This window comes from Colius striatus, chromosome Z (genome assembly GCF_028858725.1).
Source record: "Colius striatus isolate bColStr4 chromosome Z, bColStr4.1.hap1, whole genome shotgun sequence".
In the NCBI taxonomy this organism is placed as follows: Eukaryota; Metazoa; Chordata; class Aves; order Coliiformes; family Coliidae; genus Colius; species Colius striatus.
This window is the reverse complement of record NC_084790.1, coordinates 61060237-61086948: the sequence shown is the minus strand read 5'-3', so window position 1 is coordinate 61086948 and position 26712 is coordinate 61060237. Positions and strand designations below refer to the sequence as shown.

At 39.1% G+C, this 26712-nt stretch overlaps 1 protein-coding gene across 2 annotated transcripts in view; it reads left to right on the top strand.

Moving 5' to 3' along the window:
• The window catches only part of PCSK5 (proprotein convertase subtilisin/kexin type 5), a 260750-nt gene that overhangs the window by 131216 nt on the left and 102822 nt on the right, over nt 1-26712 (top strand). For both annotated transcript variants that reach the window (XM_062017429.1, XM_062017431.1), the window contains exons 9-10: nt 3647-3747; nt 15317-15420. In XM_062017429.1, the coding sequence (XP_061873413.1) occupies nt 3647-3747; nt 15317-15420 (205 nt within the window). The remainder of the gene's footprint in view (nt 1-3646; nt 3748-15316; nt 15421-26712) is intronic.

Below are 26712 nucleotides of genomic sequence, written 5' to 3'. Positions count from 1 at the left end.
TATTATCATCTTCAATGAGTCACTGTTGCTAAAGAAAGTACTACAAGTCTACTTGACTTTGTGTTGTACCAAATTTTATTGCAGTAACTCATAGCCCATTAGAGACCAAGTTTCCAACCTTTGTATGTGTTAACATGCCCAAAACATGCAAACCTATCACATATACAGCTGGATGTATGCCTTCTAAATAGATGTGCAGAGAAGAGAGTTACTCCTAAGTGTTCTAAAGAGCAGCTACAAAGTGTTGACATCAGTGTAGACACAGAAACTCACACTCTGAGGTAAATGCAAATTAAGAGTGGGTAAAAACCATAGGAATATTTTTCTTTAAATAGGTTATCTCTCATAACACAGTGAGTGTAGAGTTATAGGTTAATAGTATACAATTGTCAAGGTAATTTCTTCTGGAAGATAGCTTCCCCACTCCAGACCATGCAGCAAGGATAGTTTAAGCACCACCTAATATATGAGCCTTTCACCCATCAAGCATGTTGCACAAATGCATCACATTTCTCTTTAATTCTTTTTTCAATGTTTTTCTTAGAGTGCAAAGGAATTTTCATATGAATGTCTGTCACAGATATAATGACTAAACCTATTACATGGCTTACCTTCTGCAAATAACCTCCATGCTTACTGTTCCACCAATTTCCACAAACAAAAACCTGCTCTTGTTTAGATACTCAGGGTATCAAGATGCATACAACATAGCATCTTCAATTTTGGCTAGATACAGATAGTCAAATGATGTGAGAAAGAACAGTAGATTTCTGTTAAACTCCTATCACTTTTAGGACCACAGATTCATAGAATCAATATATCTTGAAGAACTATAGCAGAAAGTAAATTAGTAGTTTAATCAGTTTTAGAAAGCTCATGTTATGAAATCTGAAATAGCAAGAAATGCAGGGGCTTGAGAGAGGAACACTGAGCATGTTCTCTGCTAAGGGAGATCTCTGTTTTAGTCATTAGCTATGAAAAGATTGATGATGCAGGCTTACTAATGACTGTACCCAAATTTCATCTCCTTAGTTCTTCAGAACAAGTTGCTTGTATAAAACTATTACAGTGTGTCTGAAGTTTTTTCTTCAATGAAATGTGTGAATTTTATGGAAGATGTTGGACTTCTGTATATGACTTCTGTATTACAGTGCATTGTGGTTATTAAAATAATTTTTGTCTGCCTTTGTCAGGGTGTCCATCCTAGGTTGCAAATTTCATGTTGATTAAACTAGACTAGTACCAGAAACACTGTCATTGTCTTGAGTCAAATCTAGTTGATTCAAAGGATTTAGAAGTAGATGTAACTCATGTCCCTAGAAATATTCAGTGGACTTCTCTTGGGCAGTCTGATCAGCATTTTTCATAGATTAGCAGTTGCTGTTCTAAACAAAAGATACAAAAATTTCTCTCCATCCTATTAATCAGAATGTCAGTTAATATACAGTAATGACAGCTTCATGGTGCTGTCAAGTACCAAATCCTTTTATTGTGATTCATGATATTGGCTTCATGTGGTTCAGGAAATGTGAGGCACCAAGTTCTTCAAACTTGCCCACCTGTTGGTGGTCCCATACTCTTTTTTTTTCCCCCCTCAGGATAGACATGACATTTCTCTGACAGTGAATGAATAATGCTGAAAAACGTCAGTGCTCAAGTCTTGGAGGTAATTTACATCTAAGCATCTCATCTCCTGTCAGCAGCTTCCATTTGAGATAGCTCAAATGGGATTTCCATTTCAGAAGCTTTCTCTACACATTTTCTGCTGAAATATTTGTTGAGTGAAAGAAAGAGATAAGGCTCCATAGTTCAAACTACTGCCACAACATCTGCTTAGAATGTGAAAAATAATGTTGCAAAATAAAGAGGTGTCATGGTTTATTGTGCTTGATATCTGTAGCTACAGGACAATAAAAACACTCTGGAAGCATGTTCTTCCAGAGGATGAGAAATACAGATAGCACAATGCAGTGTTCTTTTCATTGTATTGAGAGAGGCCGTTTCCTACAGAAAAGATGCTATGAGGGCACTTTTACCCACCTTAGCTCCTGTAGGCTTTTCTATCTTTTGTAATGTTAGGGCTGTTCCTGATGCAGTTTCATCTTTTAATGTTGTCCAAGCATTTATGGCATTTGCATGCATAAAGGTTTTTCCAACACTGTTTAATTGTCTAAATTTTAATTGTCTAAATTAAAACACAGTCAAGGGGAGAGAAGTCAAGAGATAAAGAAATTCTATGAACATTTGATTTATGGGACTTAATTTTTAGCTGTTTACTGATAAATTATTATTAAAGTATGCATTTGTGAAGGATATTAAATCATAGGAGGGAAAAGTTTCTTTCTAGACTTATTCAAGAAAATTGGCCTTTGGTAAATTCACTAATTTAAGGGTATGACATTATAAATACTTTAACCCATCTTTTTCAACTTCTAGAAGCTTCCATTTTTGTTTTGCTTACTCACTACTGTCATTAAACAGTCACATCCTGGATGCTGTTTTCTCCTTCTCTGTTATAAGTCTTCTGTGTTTGCCTGTGTATACTTACATGATTGTGAGAGCTTTCATCAGCCTTATACAAACTTATGTAATGCATATACTACTGAATATGGCTAATGCAGCTGTGTGAAACCATAACTTCCTACAGGCCATTGTTTGTATTCTGCTCAGATGGGATATGGCTGTTTTTTCAGGTCTGTTTTGAATATCTTCCAGTTTCAATGTTAGACAGGCATTTTTTACATACTGTGCACTTTTTTTTTTTGTTTCAATCTTCTAATCGTCTTCTCCCATGTTTGTGCATCCTGGTGTTGCAAATGAAGTCTGATACTAGTGAATTAGAGGAAATGGAAGCACAATAATCCTGTGTACTTAGGGAAGAAGCTATGTAAGCAACCTCTTCTCTATCCATCAGACGGATATTTTACGTCTCCCAGTGACTGAGTGCTGAGAATAAGGTTTGGCATCACTGTGACACTGTCATTGGGGTTTCTGTGCTGTAGACTTCTGTCTGACAGTAACTGTTCTCAAGTCCAGCGGGTTTTGCTCAAACTTCTCTTAGTAGATTTCTTGTCTTTACTTCCTTGGTCTTGCTAGGAAACACTTCTCTGAGAAGAACAACATAAGGCATAAAGGAAAGATTCAACATGATACTTCGCAGGAGCCAGACTGGGTTCTGCTCTGTCACATTCTTCCAGTATGACTTTAGGCTGCATAATTAATCCCTCCATACCTCTTTTGTAGTCTTTAAAATGGGCATAAGCAGTCTGTATATATAGAATGCTGTAAGATGTAGTTCATTGCACTTTGTAAAAGCACTTTGAGATTCTTGGAAGAAAAGTGCACTATAAATGCAAATAGAAGGGCAGAGTTCTAACTTTGCAGTTTAAAAACCCTCTGTATGTTTTTCTAATTTACAAGTATTTTTGTTATCATGCTATGAAAAAAATGGAGACTAACTTATGTTTTCAGTGCAATACATAGAGCCCAGAACATCTAATATCACATATTCAGACACCTTTTTCTTTCTTTTCCTTGCAATGAAAGAAGGAAGTGCCCTTCATGTAGATGCAACTCATTCAAGCAAATGAAACCTGTTTGATTTCTGAAGCTATGTTCTAAATTTCGCACATTCAATTTCTTCCAGATCACCACAGACCTGAGGCAGCGTTGCACAGACAGCCATACTGGAACCTCAGCCTCTGCACCTATGGCTGCAGGCATCATTGCACTGGCACTGGAAGCAAAGTAAGATCTGAGTTATACTCTGAAAAAACCCAAATATAAATATGTGGAAGGATGTTTCTCACTCATCCAGCACCTTTATCCAGGGATCTCAAAGTGCTTTGGAAACTTTGTTGTAGTAATTCATGGTACTCTTCCAAGGACAAGAAAGATTTGCGTGCTTATTTCACGTGCAAGGCAACTTGACACTGTGGAAATGCCAACAGAATATTCAGTGCTGAAATAACTTGAAGTGATGTTGAGCACAGGTAGTTTCCACTGAGTTACGTACGTCATCCTCACACTGTCTTACAGTACCCTCACAGTGCTGCCCAGGTCTGCTGTACTCTGCAGGCTACTGTAGGCTGCCTCTGGCATTTATCAGGCTTCATTTAGTGGTGTCTGTTCTGGGATTTTGAAAGTTTGGGGACAGTGTTAGGCTACTGTGAACAGAAATTAATACAATATGAAAAATAAAAATTCTCTACTTCTGTATGCTGACACAAATCTGTTTTTTCTAATGAGTTACGTTCCTCAGCTGTAAAAGTCATGGATAGTGTAGCTCTACAGTCCTTTTACCTTCAGTTCACAAAAGATTCCATCTTACAAGCATTTTCTGAACTGTTCTTTGTGTCTAATACATAGCTTTAATGTGCTTCATAGAGCAGCAGAAATACTGGTAAATATCAGTAAAATATCAGGTAAATTGCATTTCTAAACCTTTTGCATTACTATGCACTGTGTTGGGTAGTATTTGCAGGTCTGAGGTGGAATGCTCCACCCCAAATCCTTCTTGATATTAAATGTTTCTAAGTTCTAGGACACTGGTATTATGAAAGTTTGAGAAAAACCAATTTCCTCTGGGGGTAAAAGGTTCCTCTGAGGAAAGTGAAAAGTTTGTACATGTTAGTCATTTCAAATTGCATGTAATTCATAGCAGCAGAATTATGTTTCCATCTTTAGTGTTGCTTATTTGGTTGAAATGTGTTTTGCTGTGGAGCTGTAGTCGTGAGAATAAGACTTACCAGTTGAAAAGCTCACATATTAGGTAATGCTGTGCTTGCATCATTACAGCTAGATTTCCTTAATGCAGTCATTAGTACCAAATATATTTTGAAAAGTTTTCATAGTGCTGTTGGTTTTTAAAAAAAAAAATTACATGTGCATAAATTTCATTCCTGCTGAAAGTTTTTCTAGTTTTTTCTTAATGATCAAAGGTTGCTTGTAACCTATAGTTTGTATTTTCTTGTAACCTATAGGTCGTATTTTATATATTTTCTAATAAATGATTGTTGCAAATAAAAGTTCCAGAGAGTTATAGCACATGATACCTACAAGCAAAGTATTGCTGATCATGACATCTTAAAACACACTGAGAAGCATACACTTTACACAGCCAGTTTTCTCAGTGACTGCTTTTTAGTGACTATACCAATGAGAACTTCGTGTTAGTGACTATGGGCTAGTTTCATGTTTTTTTCCAAATTAATAGTTGCTGTAATAGGAACAAAGACGAGAGTGTCTTAAAGCTTCACATGCAGCAATGGAGACAAAATGTGCCAATTAGTCATTGGCATTACAGATTCTAGTCACTTTTATTGAATGTACAGTAATCTGTTGCATAGTCCTAACAAGAGATTCAGAATGTAAATGTATTGATTTTTTTTCTCCTTTCAGGTTCTGTATAGTTTCAATATAGGGAGAGCTCTTACTTATTTCCAAATCTTACTCTGTGTATTTGGACATATACAAAGGAATTCTGTCAATAATATCATCAATGTGGTTTTATACATTTGTGTTCCATTCGCTAATTTTTCTCTCCTATGTGAACTTCAAACAAAGTTTTGCAACACAACCATGAAAGAGCAAAAAAAAGAGGGGGAAAAAAAAAGGAAACCAGGGGGAGAAATATTACCAGATTTCCCATACTGTTTTTTCCCATAAATTAATTCAGTGGAAGGGCTGGAGAAATGTTTGGTCTTGGGAATTTATAGATTATGAAGTAAGACTTTTAATATTCCAAGGACAGCATATTATAATATATTCCATTTTAGTGTCTGAGATTTGTTTGTATGAAATCTATTCAGGTTATTTTCAGCAGCATCTGAACGGTAATTGTAGTTTACTTGCCTGATTAGAAAATTCAGGTTGTATTTTTCACCTGTGATATCTGTGAATTTAAATAATCCTAAAAAATGCTAGGAATTGTAAGTATGTAAAAAGAAGTTCTGAAGTATTTTCTACAATGCTTTTAAAATATGTGGCATATAAAGGACATAAGATATTGCAGGTTAGCATAAGGGCTCACTGGAACTAGTTTGCATTCAGAGTTTGCATTTACGTAGATTCTTCTTTAGATTCCATATTAGTGCCTGTGCTAACAGTATTAGCATTTACATGACATGTTTTAATAAAAAGGCTAGCTGGAAAGTGGTTTAGCAAGGTTAATTATACTCCTTGTACAACAAACTGCTTAAAAATCAGACCACTTTGTCCTGAACACTTCTTGAATATATCTGCAATAATGTATAATCTCATTCCACTTCATGCTGGAGAATACAATAGATTATACCATTGGAAGAGTTTTGAACCTGTAAGGCCAGTTTTCCCAAGTTCCGTTCCTGGGAGACATTAGGAGGTGAACAGAGCACTAGTCTGGCTTGGATGAGTGAGAACTACCAAGAGATTGCTTCAGCTCACATGCAAACGTCCATTAAACGAATAGAAAATGCACAAGGCAGATTTCCAATCCAACCTGCCACTTTCTTTTATATACTCCATATGGTAGGATTGACAAATAGCTGATGGAGGTCCTCTTACCTGCCTACTACTACCTACTTTCTTACCTACTACTTGGTTGTAGTTGATTTTTCCAGTGGGGATCTGCTCTTGAAATCCTGGCAACAAATTGTTTTGAGATGATGATCTGCTTACTACCACAATTTCAAATAATGTTAACACCTTTTTTGTTAGTTTTAGCCCAGTGTTTGAATATCAAGTGCCATTTCAGGAACCAAAGTGTAACTGAGTTTCAGGCTGCTTGTTTGGAGTCCCCAAGGGCATAATGCAGAAATGTAGATGTTCAACAAGTGAAGAAAGACATCTCTAATACTCATATTCTATCATTTTCTTATGGTATTGGAGTAGCTAATCGTTTTATCTGATGGTTGACAGCGTGTCTAGTATCCTTTTCAAGCTCTATGGATACACTTGCTAGTGTATTGCACTTCTTAGTCATTACATAATGCTGAATTTTGCTAATTGTAAACCTGCAATTATTTAGTCACCAGAGGCTGCAATACTGTTTCTAAAAATAAACTATTTGCATCTACGGTTCATATAAAAAATACCTCTTCTCGGTCATGAAAGATCTCATTTTGAGATTTAAATGAGTCAGCCAGGAGAAACAGCATTTTGCTATTTGTTCTAGTGGCATTGTACCATATTCCTTTGGGAAAGATAAGTTTAAAAAAAAAAACAAAAACAACCTAATGTTGCTGACAGAAGAATACATTATATATCCCCAAGTGAACTATGCAATCCACTAACTGTAAGCCAATGCATGTTTTCTAACCTGTGGTATATAATTGCAGTTACATGAGTAAAAGGCAGCACCTAAAATGGAAGTATTAATCAGCTACTTTTCTACTGAGTGGTATACTCAGTGGTACACCTTTGAAAAGAATCTGTTTTCTTCCATTATTCTCTTCACATGACCTGTATACTTCATTTGTATTTGGTTACATGAAACCAAAGCCAGAACAAGATAGTACTGGGAAGTGATAAAGAATTTCAGTGACTTTTGATATCGACCATGCATTCAGAAAACTGACAATGCACCACATTCTTCTAAAAGTCAGTACAACTAAGTGTAATTTCTGAGATGAATGGAAAATGAAGCTCAAATTGCAAGGGGTCAAGAGTGTCAGGGAGAAATACTTTGAATTTCTGAAAACTGATCAGATAAATCATTTTGGCTGGAATAGACCTTTAAGATCATCGAGTCCAGCCTGTGTATCAGCCCTATCAACCACTAGACCATTTCCCTAAGTGCAACATCCAACTGTCTCTTAAACACCTCCAGGGATGGTAACTCCACCAGCTCCCTGGACAGCCCATTCCCATGCCTGGCAACCCTTTCAGGAAGAAATTCCTCATCATATCCAGCCTGAACCTCCGCTGGTGCAACTTGAGGCCATTTCCTCTTGTTCTGTTGCTTGTTACTAGGGAGAACAGTCCAACCCACACCTCTCTACAACTTCCTTTCAGGTAGTTGTAGAGAGTGATAAGGTCTCCCCTGAGCCTTCTTTTCTGCAGGCTAAACAGCTCCAGATCCTTCAGCCGTTCCTCACATGGGACATGATCCAAATCCTTTACTAGCTTGGTAGCCCACCTCTGGATCTTCTCCAGCACCTCCATGTCCTTCTTGTAGAGAGGGGCCCAAAACTAGACACAGTATTCGAGGTGCAGGCTCACTAGAACCAGGTACAGGGGAACATCTTTTTTTTTTTTAGATTTAGCAGCCCTGGGACACCATTTGGGAACACGTCCTGCCATCAAGATCTTTCAAACATGTGAGCCCTAATGAGATTGTAAGTGACCGGAAGGGTGGAGAAAGGAAGCTTGATGATGACTGTGCCCTTGGTGCCTTCATTGATGCCATTAGCAGATGTATTGAGTATGAGGGATGGTAACAGCCTTTCCAGACCTATCTCAGCTTCCTTCCTGGTCCCCATATGATGAGTTGTCTCTTTTCAGAAGTTCGACTCTGCTGTAACATAAGCAAAATATGCAGAAGTGAAATGGATAAAAAAGATAAAAGAAAATGCTTCTCTGTGAATTAAAACAGATTTTATCAGCTCAGTTATTTCACAGCTTCCTGAATGAGTTTCACATAGGGGAAAAAATAGCATCACAAAGGTTCTAATAGTAGTTATTCATTGTGAATGGTCTTATTGTGGTAGTTTACTGAAAGTGATCTTTTTCCCTAAATTGTTTAATTGCTCTTAATCTCCTCACTTGCAGATGATCACTCTCTTCCCCTGACTTCTAGCTAGAACAAGAAACTTGCAGTACTTCCCATAGTGCTTGGTTTTCTTACGGAAAGGACAAAAGCAGTCTGGAAAGGGTCGGTTTTTGCTACAGGGAACATATTTCTATGTCATCAAAGTTATGGGGGGTTTGCTTGTTTATAAATACAGTCAGAGGCTAAAATTGATGTGACAGTTGAACTTTGGAAGTGTTATAAAGTGACTTCTGTATGTAGGCTTTCAGTGTAAAAGGAAGAGAGGTTATCGTTTAAGTCCATCAGGTTTAGCTAAGTCTTTGCACCGATTGGCGGCCTGTTATACAAGGGAATGCTAAAGTGTATGTTAGAGATCAATTTGTGAATCTTTGCGTTTTTTGTGTAGTTTCAAAATAGCACTCTTAATGATGAAGTATTTGAAAACCATAAACCAGAGCTTGATTTAGACCCTGTTATCTTTAACCTCCTTTAACAACCTACACCACTTATGCAAATTTAGTTATTATATTGGAATTGACTTGGAAGTACTTTCCTGAATTCAGGTTGCCCAGTGTTTCCCATTTTAAGGTCCCATTTTCAGCTACACGTAACTTTGCCAAAGAATAATCATTTGGTCTGAAACTTTCCATGTTGCTTGCTTTAAAAAGATTTTAAGCAAATCCCTTCCAGACATTTCTTAAACTGAGTCTAAGTTAAAAAAAAAAAAAAAAAAAAAAAGACTGTGATAATTTTAAACTTTTTCATTGAGTTTTGCTGTGACTGCACTTTGGAGCAACAGCTAGAAATAGAACAAGTGGATAGCCGTTCTTCTGGTGCCAGGGCAATGCCTCTTACTTTTATAAGCTTTTCAAAAATCTCAGTTGGCATGTGCTCAGATGAGAGTTTTAAGAGTTTGGCAGCTCTATTCCCTGTAGTTTCTTGGTTCTCCAAGTGTTCAGCAGCCTCAGCTTTTAGTGGCTTTTTAGAGTTGTTCCTGAAGTTGCTCTTAGGGATGCTGCTGGCTGTTCACCTTGACAGCAGGGAGCCCATCTGCTTTTTCCTATCTGCGATCTTTCAGTGAGAGGAGAACAAGGGAAGGGGAAGAGGAGCAGGCTCAGGAGCAGGCTCAATGGTTGCCATCTCCTGGCAGTCTTTCTTTTGAGATTCTTTGCCACCACAGTGTCATATCTCAGCTATTTAAAAAGCAATAAATGTTATTGGACTTGACAGATAGGACAAATCAATAGCCTGGGTACCATGCTAATCATAACTCCCTGCACTAACCTAAGATAATGTAACATGTCTCCACATGCACAGTCACAACTGGTTCTAAAACTGACATCTGTTCAACAGTTTTTGTTGCTGTTGCTTCCATGTTGTTGTCCCTCAACAGACTGTGATCACTTCTTCTTTTAGGGGGTCCCATTTCATTCTTCCTCTGGAGGAGGCACAATAAAGAATGTGATTCAGATACCTCTCTCTCAAGAGATTTCTCCTCAGAAACTCATCATTATCAACCTGCAGTTGGGCTATTGGTTGTTTTGTTTCTTCAGATTTTCTACCTCTGTTAAAAAGATGACACTCTGTAGGCTCTGCCACCACTGTGTCCACTGTAGATTTGACAGAGGTACCTCAGAACACCATTGCTGGTGGGTATGTGGCTGCTTACGTTGTTGTTCCTGTAAAGGAATACGTCTGTCATGTCACAACTTGTCTGCATGCTATCCAAAAAAAACCAATATGAAGATAGTCCAAAAGATGATTGTAGCCAATACAAGAGCTTCAAACTCTGACTCGTGAACAGACTAGGATGCATGGCAGAAACCATGGACATGCTATATGAATGTAAACTGGATGGTATAAAGTAGAGCCAGCTATAGACTGATAAAGGTGATGTTTTACAGACAAATGTGATTACCTTGAAAAGGTGTTCGAAAAGCTGTAGCTTTGAACAAAAAATTCTGATATTGTATAATTTAGAAACTTGAGATGGTTAGGATTAATATGTTTAAAATATGAGTTATGTACTGAAGTTACTTGGTGAATGTTGAAATGGATGTATCCGGTGTGTCTTTTTACAGTGAAATTTGGCAAACATTAGGACACTTCAGCTGATATTTCTGAGCATGGGGCTGTATATTGAAGTCATTAGGACAGGTGGTAGGGCTGTAGATCTCATGGGGCAGATCAGCTCATTTGTAATGGGATACGTGAATAAACTACACAACTGTCTCTTAGGTTTTGTTTGTAAATTTATTATAAAGCCCTTAAGGGTGGCATTATACAGAAATTAGTGATGAAAATCATCATCTCCTACTGCTCTACAAGATGTCTAGGGCACAGAGATTCCTTTTTACAGCAGTATTTACCCATGTCTGATCTCTCATAGCCAAGATTTCAAAGAGGGTTATTTGATACTTCCAAACTGAGTGGTGATCCTCTCCTTAATCCACCCTATGATACTGTGTTTTTCCCTTGATTCTTTGGAGAAAATTGTATTATATTCTGCCAAAAATTCTCATGAAACTCTGCCATTTTAACAAGAAATACTTTTTCAAGTAGGCCACCTGTGTTGTATTCAAATTGCTATTTCTAAAGATAATACAAGAATCACTATTTGTGTTGCTGAAAAAAGCCCACTAAGGTTTCATTTTATTTATTACATTGAGTGATTATTTTGCTAATTGTCTCCCTTGCATCAGTTATTTACTCTGAACAATTGTTTTGTAGACTATCATTATGCAAAAGGAAAGACCCTGAATTCTTTACTCTTTCCAGGATTAGTCCAGTTGCCATTAGGGAGACTACTCACAGAACGCAGAAATCAGATTTGGCCAAAAATGATAATCAACTATTTCTAAGTACCCTGGTTAACAATACAGTTATATCTCAAATGAGTATTACTATAATAAAATGTACTTGTCCTTTCTTTTCTTTTTTTAATTTACTGTTGGTTAATGGCACAACATTCATTGTATTTTGGCCACCGCACAAGTGCTTTTGTGCATAATTGTTCTCACTTCTGTTTATTCTGGTTTGATTTTGAATGTTGTCTGGTATGTATAATCCCAAGGCAATTTCAGATGAGACATTGGAAAAAAAAAAAAAACTTCTGGAAGGAAATTGCCTTTTTTTTTAAACAAATCCATTATCATACAGAGTTAGTACTGTTCTTGCTGATGCATTTGTTCAAGATGTTTAGCCATTAATTGTTCTGAGATTAATCAAGTGGTAAATCAATTAGCATCAGTGACATCTTGTCAGGATCTGGGGCTCACATGGCAAACAACTGTTTACTCACTTAGGATCTAATTTTTACATATTTCGTAAATATTTGACCAATTCTTTGATTTTTCCAGATACTTTAAAATTGACTGCTAGACTATCTTGTTTAAAAACAAAACAAATTTCTTTTCTTTCTTCAAATGAACTGCTGTATTGACATCATTCCAGTTTCTTTCTTTTTTTCCTCTTTGTGTATGTGTGTGTGTTTGTTATTCTGAAAAAAAAAAATATGGGAAAACAATTGCAGACCTGTTTCATTTCGAATGAGGTGTCTATTATAGAGAGAAAACTTCAGTCTGGCAATAGCTCAGTTCTTCACATACTTAAGGCGCTATAGCAGGCTACAGAAATTGGTTTGAGTATTGTTCTTACACTGCTAAATCTCTCAGATATAAAAATCGTCAAACTGCCATTCCTTGAGAAAAAGAAAAACACATAAAAATCTTCTGAATCATATAGGAAGCAAACATATTTGGAGGCTGTGTGAGAGACAGACCAATTTAACTATATACCAATCACGTCCTGGAAATCAGACCTTTAATCAAGGTTTTCTGCACCCAAAATTCTGACATTATTTTTTATTATTAGATAAGAATGGTAGATGTAACAGTGAATGGCTCAGTTTTCAAGACATGCCATGATTTTTGTTTTCAGAAGTAAACCATGATTCTGAGACATAATTTCACTTGCTAACTGAGCAACTAAATCCAATTTACAAGAGGTTAGTATTAGGAGATGAAGGCTGCTATATCTTTATATCTGTTTTCTAACCGGAGTCAAATCTACCATTAGATCCATCATTTCTCTTTAAATAATCAATTGAGTATGCCCTACTTCGAATATCTCCTTTAAAAGTTGAGAGGAGTGTTTTTGTGCATTATTTTTCACCAGTAGCATGGACAGCTTGCTTTATAGAATAACAAATAGTTTAGATTCCAGATTATAAAGAATGCATCTCTTGGGATTCCTGGAGACCTTCCTGAAGGCCTGAAACATGTTTTTGTAAGACTTCACATGGGCTCCTAGTGAAATTCCTGAGCTGGTATAAAATCATATTGATTTTTTTTCTTGAAGCATGTTACGTGACTGTCCAAGCATACCATATCTTATAAACTCTTACTTCTCCCTAAATTCCATAGCTCTTTTTGCCTTTCTTTTTCAGTCAATTTTACCAGCTCAGCTGGATAAACAATTACTGCCATTCTGGTCCAAATGTCTAATGTGAGAAATTCCACTTTAAGGAAAACCATATATCTATGGGCATATTAGTGCTTTAATGAATGTTCAGGGAGAGAAGTATCATCTCTCCTCAAAAATAACAGAATAATTTAAACATAGGAATATCCTTACATCTTGTAGCCAAAAACAGTGAAATTGAATGGCCATGAATTGGGATAGAGCTTGGAATAAATTACAAAAAAAAGAATCTGGCTACAATTAATAAGAGATTTATTTAAAAATCACCTTCGTTCTTCAGATTATCTCATCTCCTTTCTTTATTTCAGCGACAGGCATAGACAGGACCTTGTGTTGGCTCTAGAAGAATACATACCACTTCCTGCACTGTTCGAGCTGTAAGACAGAAAGGTGGTAGCTTACATTAGCATACCCATCACCCACACTCCCACTGGGAAGTGTTCTGCAGTGAAAAAGATACATTCAGCATTAAAATTTTATTTCTGCAAAGGAAGCAAGAAAAATATGTATAGTTTAATGATTTGGTCACTGTCTTTGCATTATTCCTTACAAACTTGCTGCATAAACATCTGACAATTTTAGGCAACTCTTACATTGTGTTCAATCAGATGATTATAAAATTATTGCAAAGTAAAATGTTTAAAAATTAGTTATGTGTGAGTGAACATCCTATATGTCCAAAGTCTTTCTCTCCTATATGGAACTACAGACCACAGTTCTGAAATTCCTTTTCATTTTCAGTACTGCCAACAACACAGGTCAACTCCTGTTGGTTAATACCCATGAATATATGTCTACATGCACACAGAGGGTAAGCTAGGACTAAATAACTAAATATTTCTATTAGCAAATTGACTGCAGGTTTGCCATAACTTCTGCATCCCTACTGCCTTCTTCTTACTAAAGCTGCAGATTGTGGAAGCTGAAATTTGTCACCTGAAAACCTAATTTGATGCATCTTAAATGAAGAAAGAAGTGCTCATTTTAGAAAGGAATTATCGTGTGTTCACTGATTGTTTCCTGATAGCTTGATTTCCGCTTACAGGATAAGCAGGATTCTACTCCCATATTTAAGCACTGTAAAGCATTGTTTACTCAAGTATTTCCAAAGATATTCTTTGGCAAAACAGGATCTGGAAGATATGAAACAATGTGTGTGGGATGCCAATCTCTGGAACAATACTGAGTGACTGGTGTTCTGCGCTGCACTCCTTTTGTCTTATTCATTACTTAGTAACTCAGTTTATCATTTACTCAACTAAACAGCACTTTCAAATGGAATAGTCTTCATCTTCTAACAGATGATAGAAAAATTGATAAAGTAGAAAGAAAAAATACCCCAATGATGGACATGAACCTTTAGACCATCTGCTAAGAAAAGAAATTCTCCTTGGGGTGGATCTAAGAGAAAGAAAACTATAATGCCTGAAGATTTGTTGTAGTCCTACAAGATAAACATATATTAATATCATAGTGAGAATGCAAAAGGCGTCTTCTTTCACTTTCCCACTGGACAAAGTTATTAGGAATCCCTTAAAGGAATCCACATCTGTGCAATTAAGGACTTGCTTTTAAACTATTTAGATTTGGTGCTGGTTGCTTAGTCTTCTTGAAGAATACGTGTAGACACTCAGTGAATTCTAAGACCTGGGAATAATCGAGGAATAACAACAGAGGCACGTGAAATAACTTGAATAGGACCTGAAAGTCTAAATGAATTGCCAACTTGAGGAGATAGTAAGATTTAGTAGAACTTTTCAACATGCCAATGTTTTGCTTTCTTTTTCCTTTTGCACTGGCCAAGTATTTGGTGGTCTTAGTAATTGCCTCTGTGCGAAATATACTCCTTCATCTTCCCTTAAGTTTTATGTAACATTGTAATATGTCATTATAGTCTGCTTAAAGCAAACCTCCTATCTGTATAAATAATTTCATGTAGTAATTCTGTAAGATTGGGACACTTTCTTTTGAATGGAGCAAAGGAAAGCAAGGAAGATAAATGAGCATTGTTTTGGTTTGGATACTTTTTAGTTTACATGACCTTGTATCCCTACATTCTCGTAAAATATGTCTGATCTGTGACTTTGTCTTTCCCCTTTTTCATAGTCCATTTCTGACTTGGAGAGATATACAGCACATTATTGTCAGGACTTCACGTGCAGGACATCTGAACGCTAACGACTGGAAAACCAATGCAGCTGGTTATAAGGGTGAGAGCTTCCTTTCTTATTTGCCATTAGAGGCAATGTCTTATTTGATATTTTTGAAGAAGAAATAATCTCAAGTATTTTGTTTGACCCTATGTTGTGCATAGTTTCAAGACCTTTCAGGCTCAAAGTTGAAGGGGCCTGTCTTCTCTTTTATAAGGAAAACCTCTTAAAATGATTAAACCAAAAATGGCACCTACAAAATGGATTGACCTGATCTTAATCCTTTTCAGTCCTACTTCATGCACTGCTGGCAGGAAAATAAGAGAAATAGTGGGTTTTAGCTTTTTACTTATACAGATAGTATTTTGACTAGGAGTTGAAGATACATCAATTTCTGGATTCAGACCATGTTCTTACTGAGAATTGTTGACAATTTTTATTAAGATGACAAATCAGTATTTTCAGTTTTCCGTTTTTGAGATTCACCCTCCATTATTTGTATTTAAGATTTCTATCAAATTTAGGATAAAATCAAATCTTGAACCATCAGGACTTCCAGTGGGACAGAAATCATACTATTCAGTCAGCTATCATGCATTTTTCTAAAATGTTGTACTATCTTGGAATTTTGTATTAAAGTTACATCTTAACTTTTTTCTCTTTTTTAATGCAAGCATGGGTAAGCATTTAAGTCATTAAATAAGACACATATTTTCAGGATGGATTACAACTGGACCTTGAATCGACACAGTATTTCGACACAGATTAGCTTCTGAGTCCCACTCATGAAATTCTTACTGCTTTCAGTTTGGGTTCCATCAAAAAAACCACACTCCAGAAGGGCTATTTCTGGTTCTATTTCCATGAGAATTCCACCCAAGACTGCAATACTTCTTTTACGATGAGATTTCAACTGTCTTGTGCTAGCATCTCCTGAGAGAAAAATGTAATATACAAGAACCATCAAATCTTTACCACTAGTTTCACTTTAAAACTGAAGCCCAGCTTTAATCTATTTCAGATCAAGGCACTGCTACCATAGAATATCTTTAATATATCATTCTGACCTATGACATTTCTGCTGTAACGGAATACAAACCAAACAAAAAAAAAACGTTTAATTTTTGGATACAAACAAAGTTCTAACAACAGAGGTTAGATTTAGAAATGGGCATTTGACTTGAACATTCCCATCATGTGAAGGTTATAACATTCAGGATCCTAGATTTGTCTCATTTACAAGTGTGTGCCTACAAACAAAACACAAAACTAATGAGAAATAGATACTTCTGTAATTGCAATAACATTAAAGTCTCTGTTGTTGTGAAACTTTTCCTAGGATTTAAAAAGTTTTGGCAAGAGGTTGTGACTGAATTATTTTGTTGAAGCCATCTGAAGTTCAAACGGTGCTTTTCAAGTAGTATAAATAGAGCTTTTTTTTTTTTTTTCTGTAACTCACTTCCACAATTCTATATTTTTATGTTTTTCAACTGATGCCCAAGAGAGGCAAACACTGTGTGAGGCAGTTCACAGCAGCTGTCACTTACTAGAGGTCACACTAATACACCAGCAGTAGCAGCATTGACAGCAGGACTTTCCCAGTTGCTCTACTGGAGCCTACTTATTCTGAATCTTTGGAGCCATGCATTTTTCTATGCAGTGTAGAAGATGAGTAGTGAGGTAAAGGGCTGTAAAAGTTTTGTCCTCCACTTATGCAAGGTCACGATCAGAAATAAGCTCAACTAGGGGACTGGGATTCAGGAAATACAACTTGAGCTGGCACATCTCTGCTATAGACTCCATGGTGGAATTGAAAAAGAGAAAGACAAACAAAGTGCCTCAACCTCTGTGAATCAACCTTAACCCAAATAAAAGTATGAGTTTTAACTAAATTATTTTGGCAATTTTGTCTGAGCAAATGTTTCCAATAAAAATGCAGCTCTCCTTAAACATATATTGGTTTTGGAAGAAGGAGAAGAAAAAGATTTAGATTGAATCACAACATCCAAACTTGAATTCAAAAGGGTGTTTGCACACTGCTGCTGGCAAGATTGAAACAGGTTTTTTATATTGCACGTGGCAATAATTAGTGTAATATTACACTATTATCTTTAACTATTGCCAAGAGTAACAATTAAAGTATGGTTTTCCAGAGATGGATTACTCTGATCAGACTGACTTCCTCAAGGAATTGTATCAGAATTTTGTTGGTGGTAAGATAAAATGTATCTTCCACAGTATGATCCTAACAAGGCAAGGGGTGAAAGACTTTTTTTTCCCCCCTAATTAACTAAAGCAAAGACAGTGATAATCTGCCTTTCTTACATACATATTGTGGAAGAAAGAAGAAAACAAGGAGAAATCAAGAGAGGCTCACTGCTTTAGAATAAAGAACTGAAAGGCTGAAAACAACAAAAACTTGTAAGAACCTCTCACTCAATAAAGGATCAACAAGCAGTGGTATTTGAAAGTCAGGGGGCTGCATGGCAACTCTGTCCCTCATATATTCCCTGTCAATGTTTTAACATTACAGAACACATAGAGGAGCTCACAGATGTCATTACTGATTGCAAGATCTCTTTTTCTGTCTTACATTCATAAAAGGAAAGACTAATTGATGAAAAACATTTGAGCCAACTAGTGATTTGCTAAAGCAGTACTCAGTATTTATTTATTTTTATGACAAATAAACAGCATTTGTTAAATGCATGTCAATGGAATTAACTCCGCAATGGGCAAGGGTTTTTTCTTGTTAGTTTTTTTGTTATTGTGTTTTTTATCAGACACCATGTATCTTCCTTGGGAACTTATCACCCAGCAGTCTCAAAAAGAAAGACTTGAATACACAGTTTGGGATATTCTTTGGTTACTCAGTCTGTGTGCCCCTTCCCACCTTTTTAGAAAAGTTAATTCTATCCCAGACAAACCCAAGACAACCATCTTTAATATAATTGCTTAATTATAGTATTTAATAAAAATGGTGATTGTTATGAGCAGGGCACTACCAGTCTAGAAGTGAGAGACTCATCTATTTATGCTCCTAGATTGGCCAGGTTGAAATTGCTGTAGATTGACCAGTAACAAGGCACAAATTCAGAGACCAGCCAGAAAGCTTTTACAACAATGTGCACATTTCAGAGAAGACAAAGAAACTATTCATGAACATCTTGCTATACGTTTTCAATAAATTTAAAATTATAGTTCTTAATCATTTTTAGAAACTGACTTTTGAAAAATAGCAAGCAATTGTGGTTATGTCAACCAATCAAAGCTATTCATCCATCAAAAGACCTTCCAGTCTTACAGATGCTATCTGATATTTTCACATGCCATTAGCAGCTGATAGCAGCTCCTACCCAATCCTAATGTCGATATACATGGTGCATGGGGCAAAAAAAACCACCAGTTTGGCTGTTGTAACATCTCAGTTTGGGGTAGCTGTCAATCAGACACTGAACACATGAAGTTGCTTTGGTCCTTGTAGGATTGAGGAAGACTGTATCCTATGTAATCTAGACTAATGATTGTTTCTCTTTGAATGACTAAGCTGATATTTTCAGTTAGACAGCTTAGAATGCTGTTGATAAGTTTCTTGTGCAACTTGTTGACTAACATGGACAAATGCAAGCTATCTCATTTGTGACTTGTTTCCCTCACTCTCCCAAGGCTGTGTTGGCCTGAGGCAGTGTTTCCTCACCAGGAACACCTACGGTGCCATGTCATTTGACCACCTGCGTTACTCAGCAGACCCATGGCTTCATTGCCAAGCCGTGACACTATTTCTGCAGCTCTACACCATTCTAGGAATCCCCTTAAGCCCAATTTTTTGTTTAAGCACATTAGTTGTTTGAAAAGGCGCCAGGTCAGTAGTGTCTCTGTCTAAACCACTGGTGTAATGATAACATCATCAGAAGAATCTGGCACTTGGAGTCCTATTTACCAGATACCATGTTACATTGTTTTAATGTTGTGGAAATTACATTTACCTTGCAACAAGTATATAACATGCCATTTCCAAATGTGAGCAACACAAACCAGAAACTTACTAAGTAAGGTATTTCATGTAGGCAGCTATGAGGTTTCCATAAGGAGTCTGAAGGCAATCCAAAAAGACTTCTGAGCCTTGAGATGACTGGTTAGGTGCCGCGAAGTTTTCAGCTCTTGGCCTGAAAAACCAGACTCAAAGTCTGAAAACCAGGCTCAAAGCCTGAAACCAGACTCAAAAGTCTGAAAAATGAACCAGACTCTAAGCCTGAAAAACCCAGGCTCGAAGCCTGAAAAACCAGCTCCAAGCCTACTTCATGCGGCGATCAACCCAGGGTCCGATTCTCAGCTGGGTGGGAAGAAATCAGTCCTACTCAATGTGAGTGATAGCAGAAATCTTCTTCTTTATTGAGAGCAGGCTCCAACTTATATACACAGCAGCTTCAAAGCTAGCTCAGCAACAGCAGCTAATAGATTACATTCTCATGTTCATCCTACTTGTGGTTTCTGCGATAAGCAAGCTCCCTCACATTTTCCCATCTTGTTTTTGCACAAAGTTGTTTTCCACCTTGAGCTGTTAGCTCGTTAGCTGAAAACAGCCCGACCTTGAAGAAGCAGAAAGCAGCCTGCTGTCTGCACTGACTATGTGACAGCAACTGCTTTAACCATGGCTCTGACTCTGGTCTTGATTGTGCATTAAATTCATGTAACTAGAGCTCAGGCTGCCTTGCCCCATCAGGCCTAACATTATACCCCGGGATCCATGTCCATGCTCCCTCATTTTTTCTCCACAATTCCCCCATTTTGTTTTTGCACAATCAAGACAGAGTCAGTCAATGTATGCACTGCCTTCATAATACAACTGTATACTATTCTAAACATTATAATCAAAAGCAAAATAACCAAAATCCATCTTAACCCTTCTTTGATTAACATAGTCAACCAAGGTGACAACCCCCCAAAAGCTGATTGAAGCCAATTATCAAAAGGGTGATAACCCACCGTAATATTCTTAGCGTGAGCCTTTAAATATGCCAAAGCTTTGTGAATAGATTCACTATGATCAGAAAGATTAAAACAACACATGCCTTCAAAGTCTTAGCATCCATGCCCTTGTGCCAATAACAAAAAATCAATAGCTGCACGATCTTGTAACAAGGCATGTCTAAGGCTTTTCTGGTCTGCCAACAATTTTTCAATAACATCAGTAGTAACATTAGCTTGCTGCTCTGACCAACACACTAGTTTTTCTAACTGCCGTAAGGCCTGGGCTGCAGCCAACCCAGGTACAAATGCTGAAGCAAATACATTCGCCGTAATGGACCACAATTGTACTTTACCATCACAATCTCCTTTTAAATTGTGGGTATCCCTTGTTTTCCATAACTTGGTAATTTTTAACCAGTCCTGCTGTCGAGGAACAAACAAAGTTAGTTTCCCTAAATAACATGGTTTCTAGATCTCTCTCTTGATCTACAGTAAATGCCTCCTCCTGAGCAATGAGGATATCATCCATATAATGATACACAAGTGCATGTCTAATACTACTTACATCACTAATCAAACTTTCTAATGTCATTGAGGTTTGGTTACTTTGTTTGCTAAGCCAGCATCCTAATTTGCATAGCTGAGTTAATAAAGCAGATATTGTTACACCTGGAGCAAATATACTAGTTGCTATTATTGCTGAGGGAGACCAAAGGTAACAATGGTCATCACATTCACCAGTAAATGCATGCACAAATTGTTTTGGACAATGATGTTTCTAAATCATTGTGTGATTAGGCATGAAGATTGTCAGTTGTCCCAAACTGCGGGGTCCCCTTTGTAATCTCGAGGGTATCCCAGGCCATGCCTGGTCCCCACAGACCAGAAAAATTCCCTTTGTGGTAACTGTACAGGCACAAGACTAGACCTGGATCTTTTTGGTGAAGTATAATTGCACCAAGATGTTGTGTTGTTATACACACCCAGGATGGGATCCACATTCTGTCCCAAATGTTTTGGTATTGCTGGTAAAATTAAACATAACACAAAAATCCATCTTTATAGATCCCAATAATTCTAACTCCTGTGGCTCTGTTGTCATTATTGGCAACCATGAAATGATCAAATCCCAGCTGTCAACTTTGCCATTACCCTTAACTAGGGGATTTGTTTTTAATACATTTGATACAGGCCATTGTGCCACATCTGATGGAACTCCCACCAAACAGGTAGAAAAATAATTATCTGTAGTGGCCATTGATAAACATATTGTAGACTGACTGATTGCTTTGGCCAGTGTAACCCACATGTTTTGCTTGGGTTGTTGAAATTGCCTAAAACCATTTACCACAATCATTTGAAGCATCAACAGTATGACAAAATCCATTTTTTTTTTTTTTTTACTCCTGACAAAAGAAAATCCTTCACCGATGAGTCTAAAACACAAACCACCTTTTAGCTTCTCAATGTCAAAATGTTCTGTTCCTGACACCTAAAACACCTTAGAAAGTTTCCCCTGTAAGAAAACCAGTATTCATCATCACATTTACAGCAAAATGCATAACATCACGACCAACAGTTTTTACACTTTTTGAGGCAAGGTATTGAGGATGGAAAGGACGAGCCCAGCGGTCCATGAGGGCTGGGGCCGGTGGTGTCGGCGCGCGGTGTGTGTGTGTGGGGGGGACTCCGGAGACACTGACCGGGCGCGGGAAGCGGCTGCGCGGCAGCGGCTGCGGATGGAAGGGGCGGGGGGGGTCTGGCTCACTCCGTGCCGTCCCCGGCGCCGGCGGCGCAGTCGGTATTACTCTCTCCTGTGTTTTCTTTGTCTCCCCTCGCGTGCCCGATGGTGCCCAGTCTAACACGGGGTCGCGCTCCCCCACTCTCCTGATCGTCCTGCGCTGCACCCCCGCCCGACTCTGCCCGCTCGGCATTGCCCTGCGAGTCGTCCCAGGGGTAACTCGGCGGGCTGGGCTCGAATGGGAAGCAGCTCGCCCGCGGGGGCTCTGCTCCGAAGCTCCTTCGCCTCTCTGACTTTGTAAAACTCTTGTGCAGAGAAGAACTTTTTTTTTTTTTCCCTCAGCACGCCCCGCTCAGCGCCGGGCCGCGCACCGGGCTGGCTTTCAGTGGCCACAGGCTGTGTTCCGATGGTCTCTTGTCGCTCCAGTTTCTTTAATACTTCCTGCAGGAGCCTGTCCGTTCCCTTGTCTGTCTCCTTCAGCCTCGGCGCAACAGTCAACGCCTGGGCTGCAGCCATGGCCACACGCTGTTCTGCTTGCATTTCTTTTAAAGTATTTATCACGTCTCTCCAAACGAGACCTAGATCTTACTGATCTTACTATTGTCCTTATCACCACTAATAGTGGCTTCCCAGAGATGGTTTCCAATTTCTCGCCACTCACCAGAAAAGGGAGGTGAGACATAATTAGTCCCAATACCAAACAGTCCAGCTGTTGATTCGGCTACAGTCTCAGGCATATCAAGCCGCTGAGTCACAGCAGCGGCCAAATCCTTTTCCAGCTTATACTTTTTCAAACAGTTAATTACTTCTCTCCATGGTTTTATCAGTTTCCGAGCAGTCTTATCTTTGTCTATAACCAAGTCCCAAAGACAAGCCCCATATGCTCTCCACTCCTCCTCATCAAAATATTTCTCAGAGTCTTTAAAAAAGCCTTTACAATTACTATGTACAAGTATACCAGACAAATCGGTCAGTTTAAAGTCCACCCCCTGCTTTTCTAAAAAGCGATGTAAAAGTGAGAGTGCTACCTCCTTATCCATGTTGCCGGCTCCTCGTCTCACCGCAACCTGTAGTCACTCCCCCGGGTACAGAAACCTCTGCTTGGGCTCCGGCAGGCTTCCTCCTCCGACGACTGCCTCTGCCTCCGGATTTTCAAGTCTCAGCTCCCCACAGGCAGGCTCCTTACCCGGTAACACCCAGTGATCGTCCCTGTTCAGGCGCCATATGCCACGAAGTTTTCGGCTCTTGGCCTGAAAAACCAGACTCAAAGTCTGCAAACCAGGCTTGAAGCCTGAAACCAGACTCAAAAGTCTGAAAAACCCAGGCTCGAAGCCTGAAACCAGACTCTAAGCCTGAAAAACCCAGGCTCGAAGCCTGAAAAACCAGCTCCAAGCCTACTTCATGCGGCGATCAACCCAGGGTCCGATTCTCAGCTGGGTGGGAAGAAATCAGTCCTACTCAATGTGAGTGATAGCAGAAATCTTCTTCTTTATTGAGAGCAGGCTCTAACATATACACAGCAGCTTCAAAGCTAGCTCAGCAACAGCAGCTAATAGATTACATTTTCTTGTTCATCCTACTTGTGGTTTCTGCGATAAGCAAGCTCCCTCACATTTTCCCATCTTGTTTTTCTCCAAAGTTATTTTCCACCTTGAGCTGTTAGCTCGTTAGCTGAAAACAGCCCGACCTTGAAGGAGCAGAAAGCGGCCTGCTGTCTACATGACAGCAACTACTTTAACCATGGCTCTGACTCTGGTCTTGATTGTGCATTAAATCCATATAACTAGAGCTCAGGCTGCCTTGCCCCAACAGGCCTAACATTATACCCCGGCATCCATGTCCATACTCCCTCATTTTTTCTCCACAGTTAGGTGATCAGGAGCAAAAGTAGTGTTTTCCTGTGTACTTTCAGTTGCACAGAAGGAAGGAAGAAATGCGAAGATCCAGCAGATCAATAACTGGCCCCAAGATTGGTGTCACCAGCAAAATTATGGGGTTTTTCACCATGGGTCAGTCACATAACACCAGACATGCTCATGACAGACAGGGTACACCATTCTCAAAAGGGAAAAAGGATCTTTGTGCAAGAGTTAGCAGGACTCATTGAAAGAGCCTTAAACTAGATTTCAAGGGGAAAAAAGATAAAACATTGCATGCTAGAGATAAGCCTGGGAGCAGCATGCCAATCTTTGAGGGACAATGTGCTAGTGAGGATCTTTGGTCTGATCCATGAGTACTGGAGCACATTTGAAATGTCCTTGTACTGATGCATACAGCACTCTGAACACCTTAGTGGTGGTAAGAGATGGAGATCCATGCAATAGCAAAGACAAAAGAGTTATTGCTGCAGAACCCACACAAGTGTCTGAGAATGGTTATGTAGGAATCAGGGCTTTTCTCAAAAAAGTGGTGGCAGGATCAACAGCCCAACTGAAGTTTCGTCTGCATCAGTGCACACAGCATTAACAACAAACAGGGAGGGGTCAGAAGCCACTGTGCAGCTGAAAAACTGTGATATAGGTTCTAGCACAGAGACATAGTGGGATGGCTCACACAACTGAAGTGCTGCAATTGGATGACTATGGAGTCTTCAAAAGGGACAGGCAAGGAAAGAGAGGTGGTGGCATCACCCTGTGTGTTCAGAAGTGTTTTGACTGTCTAGAGCTTGAGAATAGTGATGAAAGCATTGAATGTTTATGGATAAGAACCAAGGGAAAGGCCAAGAAGGCAGGTGGCATGGTGAGAGTCTTGTTATAAACCACACAACCAGGATGAAGAGTGATGAGATGAAATATTCTATGAGCAACTGGGAGGATGTCTTAACGATTGCTAGCTCTTGTTCTTTCAAGGGATTGCAATTTGCCAGATATTTGCTGGAATTAAAATGCAGCAATGCAGCAGCAAAGACAAAACAGCCTAGAAGGTTCCTGCAGTGTGTAGAAAATCATTTCCTGAGACAACTGATGAGGGAGCCCAGTAGAAAAGACATTTCAATGGACCTGCTGTTCATGAACAGGAGATTTGTGGGTGTTGTGGTGGTTGGAGTCCGTCTTGGCACATTCATAGAATCATAGAATAGTGGGGACTGGAAGGAAGCACCCATAATGGTTAGTGATCTGCTTCACCATTTAGACACACATAAGTCTGTCAGGCCAGATGGGATCCAAAAAAGGATACTGAAGGAGCTGGTGGAAATGCCTACTTTTAATAATTTCTCAGTACTCCTAGCTAACTGAGGAGGTCTCAATTGACTGAAAGTTGACATCTACATCTACAAGAAGGGCCAGTTGGAAGATTCTGGGAAATACCGGCCTGTCAACCTGGCCTCAATGGCATGGAACCGATGGCAGAGCAGATCATTTTGAGTGCCATCACACAGCACCTAATGGACAACTAGGTAGTCAGGCCCAGTTAGCATGGGTTTGTGACAGGCAGATCCTACTTGACTAACCTCAACTCTTTATGTGATAAGATGACACACTTGGTATCACAGAGTCTTAAAAAGATAGGGATTGAAAAGTGCTTCTACAGACCATCTAGTCCAACCCTCCTGCTAAAGCAGGTCCACCTAGGTCAGATTACACAAGAATACATTCAGGCAGCTTTTGAAAGTCTCCAGACAAGGAGACCACAACCTCCCAGGGCAGCCTGTATCAGGTCGCTCTCACCTTTAAAGAATTTTTTCTTTCTGTTCAGGTGGAACTTCCTGTGTTCCAGCGTATGCCCATTATCCCTTGTTCTATCACTGGGCACTACAGAAAAACAGACTCACCCCATCCTCTCAGTACCCACTCTCTAGGTATTTATAAGTATTGCCAGGATCCCTTCTCAGTCTTAAAAAGGCTAAACAGCCCCAGATCCCACAGCCTTTCCTCATGAGAAGTGGTGCAGTCCCCTGATCATCTTGGCGACCCTCAGTTGGATTCTCCCCAGCAGTTCCCTGTATCCTCTGAACTGGGAGCCCAGAACTGGACACAGGATTCCAGTTATGGTCTCACAAGGACAGAGTAGAGGGAGAGGAGAACCTCCCTCAACCTGCCGGCCACACTCTTCTTGATGCATCCCAGGATGCCACTGACCTCATCTACAAGAACACATTACTGGCTCACGCCTAGTTTGCTGTCCACCAGAATTCCCAGGTTTCTCTCCACAGAGCTGCTCTCCAGCAGGTCAGTCTCTAGCCTGTACTGGTACATGAGGTTGTTCCTCCCCAGGAGCAGGACTCTGCACTTGTCCTTGCTGAACCTCATGAGGTTCCTCTCTGCCCAACTCTCAAGCAGGTCGAGATCCCACTGAATGGCAGCACAGCCTTCTGGGGAATCAGCCAGTCCTCCCAGTTTGGTGTCATCAGTGAACTTGCTGAGGGTACACTCTGTCCCCTCATCCAGGTCGTTAATGAAGATGTTGAATAAGAGTGGCCCCAGAAACCCTCCCTGTAGAACCCCACTGGCCACAGGCCTCCAACTAAACTCTGTGCAAATGTGCTGAAAGAACTTACCATCTGGATTCAATCATTCAGCCAGTTCTCAATCCACCTCACCGTTCATTCAGCCAACCCATGCTTCCTGAGCTTTTGTTGAGGATGTTATGGGAGGTGGTGTCAAAGGCCTTGCTGAAGTCAAGGTAGATGACATCCATTG